Raw genomic sequence first — 2,229 nt, forward strand, 5'->3', positions numbered from 1 at the left:
GGTTAGGCCTCAAAAGGAAAAAGTTTGGTATGTTTTATTGTGCTCAAGGCTGGCTTTAGCCCCTGTCAGCGCATGTGGCTCATGTGAGACGCTTCCCTGAGCCGAGGTGGATCAGAAGTCGCCTTGGGTCAGGGGGGTGCCTGCATGTTCTCCACTGCTTGCCTCATCTGCAGGGTGTTTGGCAGCACCTCGAGACTGATGGAGCTCGCTTGTGGAGGTCTGCCGCTCAGGGCAAAGCACCCCACCCTGGTGCACGTGGATTCTTCCTGGTCTCACCTGATAATTATGATGACTCTCACCACAGTCACCTGCTCTGACAGCACTGGTAAGTCACCATCTGTGCTTGGGCAGCAGCAAGTAATAGAAAAAACCACTTACGAAGAAAACATCAGGCCGGGGCAGTGGCTCATGCCTGTAATCTTAGTACTTTGGGATGCTGAGGCGGGTGGATCGCCTGAGGTCAAGAGTTCAAGACCAGACTGGCCAACATGGTGAAACCCTGTCTCTAATAAAAATACAAAAATTAGCTGAGTGTGGTGGTACATGCCTGTAATCCCAGCTACTTGGGAAGCTGAGGCAGGAGAATCGCTTGAACCCAGCAGGCAGAGGTTGCAGTGAGATGAGATTTGCGCCACTGCACTCCAGCCTGGGCAACAGAGCAAAAACTCTGTCCCAAAAAGAAAAAAGAAAAAGAAAAAAGAAAAGTCAGCATGCCTGCAGCACCCAAGGCCTCTCCTGGAAGCCAGGATGGGAATAGCAGGCACACCTTTTCACAATTGGAAGCCCAGACCCAAAAGGCCACTGGGATCCTAGGCTGAGCAGAAAAACTGAGGGCTGGAGGGAGGAGAACATTCTGCTAAATAAAATATAACTCAGAGAGAAAAGCAGGGCATGCACACGGCTTGGAGTACATGCATTTGTCATGGAAGAAACAATGAGAGTGATTTCAGTTTAAAACCAAAGCTACAAACTATGTAGGAGATCAGATGGTTCCAGTTACATAACAAAAAGAGCACACACTGTGAAGGCCTGTGGAGTCCAGGCTGTGGCTCTCAGACTGGAGCTGCATTCTATCCTTTGCAGGATGGTGGGACCTAATAGCAGACACCACACACCACCCATGCTCAGGCTCAGCAGGGCTGGGACTGGACCTGAAACGTGTGTTTCCACAAGGGCACGGCTCTGGGAACCATACCTGGAGAGCCACGGGTCTGGGAACCACACCTGGAGAGCCATTGGTCTGGGGACCCCACCTGGAGAGCCACGGGTCTGGGGAACTACACCTGGAAAGCCTCGCTCTGGGGGCCACACCTGGAGAGCCATGGCTCTGGGGAACTACACCTGGAGAGCCATGGATCCAGGACTACACCTGGAAAGCTATGGTTCTGGGGACCACATCTGGGAGCAATGGGTCTGGGGACCACACCTGGAGAGCCAAGGGTCTGGGGGTCACACTTGGAGAGCCAGGGCTTTGGGGACCACACCTGGACAGCCACAGGTCCAGAGGACCACAGTTGGAGAGCCTCGGGTCTGGGGACTACACCTGGAGAGCCATGGGTCTGGGGACCACACCTGGAGAGCCACGGGTCTGGGGGTCATGCTTGGAGAGCCAGGGCTTTGGGGACCACACCTGGACAGCCACAGGTCCAGAGGACCACAGTTGGAGAGCCTCGGGTCTGGGGACTACACCTGAAGAGCCACGGGTCTGGGGAACACACCTGGAGAGCCATGGCTCTGGGGAACCACACATGGAGAGCCACAGTCTGGGGCCCGAATGTGGGACTGTAGTCCCAGCGAAACCAGGTCTCAGTGGGTTGACTCGGGAAAGGTCATTTCTCACTTGTGCCAAGGGCCAGTGTGGCTGAACGTTCCCCATCCTTCTTTCCAGCATTGCACGTGAAACATGTGGCCTCCAAGATTGCTCGAGCAAGGGAAGGAGAAGTGACAGGAGAGGTGACAGGACGTGCCCAGAGCGGGCCACAGCTGGGCACAGGGCCTTGGATCTGCAGGGGGCTGGCAAGGCACAGGCGCGTGATGTTTAGGGAGCACCAACAATCTCTACTGAAAACACCCCGATACCATGGAGGCGTGGCTGTCGGTGGTGGGGGTGTAAGACTGGATTTCATGCCCTTTTAAAAAAATGGTATTTTCTGTTTGGCACAGTGAGTAAATGTTATTTTGTTTTCTTAAAAAAATCTAAGAAGTTTGTTTCGGAATAACACACTACAA

General features: G+C 53.8%; 1 protein-coding gene across 1 annotated transcript in view; it reads left to right on the forward strand.

The window, feature by feature from the left end:
- Positions 1–2,229, forward strand: part of LOC108295366 (kinesin-like protein KIF25) — a gene marked incomplete at its 5' end in the record, with an annotated part of 8,922 nt that overhangs the window by 3,452 nt on the left and 3,241 nt on the right. Inside the window, one exon of the mRNA XM_017517520.2 lies at positions 174–329. Within this exon, the coding sequence (XP_017373009.2) occupies positions 174–329 (156 nt within the window). The remainder of the gene's footprint in view (positions 1–173; positions 330–2,229) is intronic.

This window comes from Cebus imitator, unplaced genomic scaffold (genome assembly GCF_001604975.1).
Source record: "Cebus imitator isolate Cc_AM_T3 unplaced genomic scaffold, Cebus_imitator-1.0 Scaffold635, whole genome shotgun sequence".
Lineage (NCBI taxonomy): Eukaryota > Metazoa > Chordata > Mammalia > Primates > Cebidae > Cebus > Cebus imitator.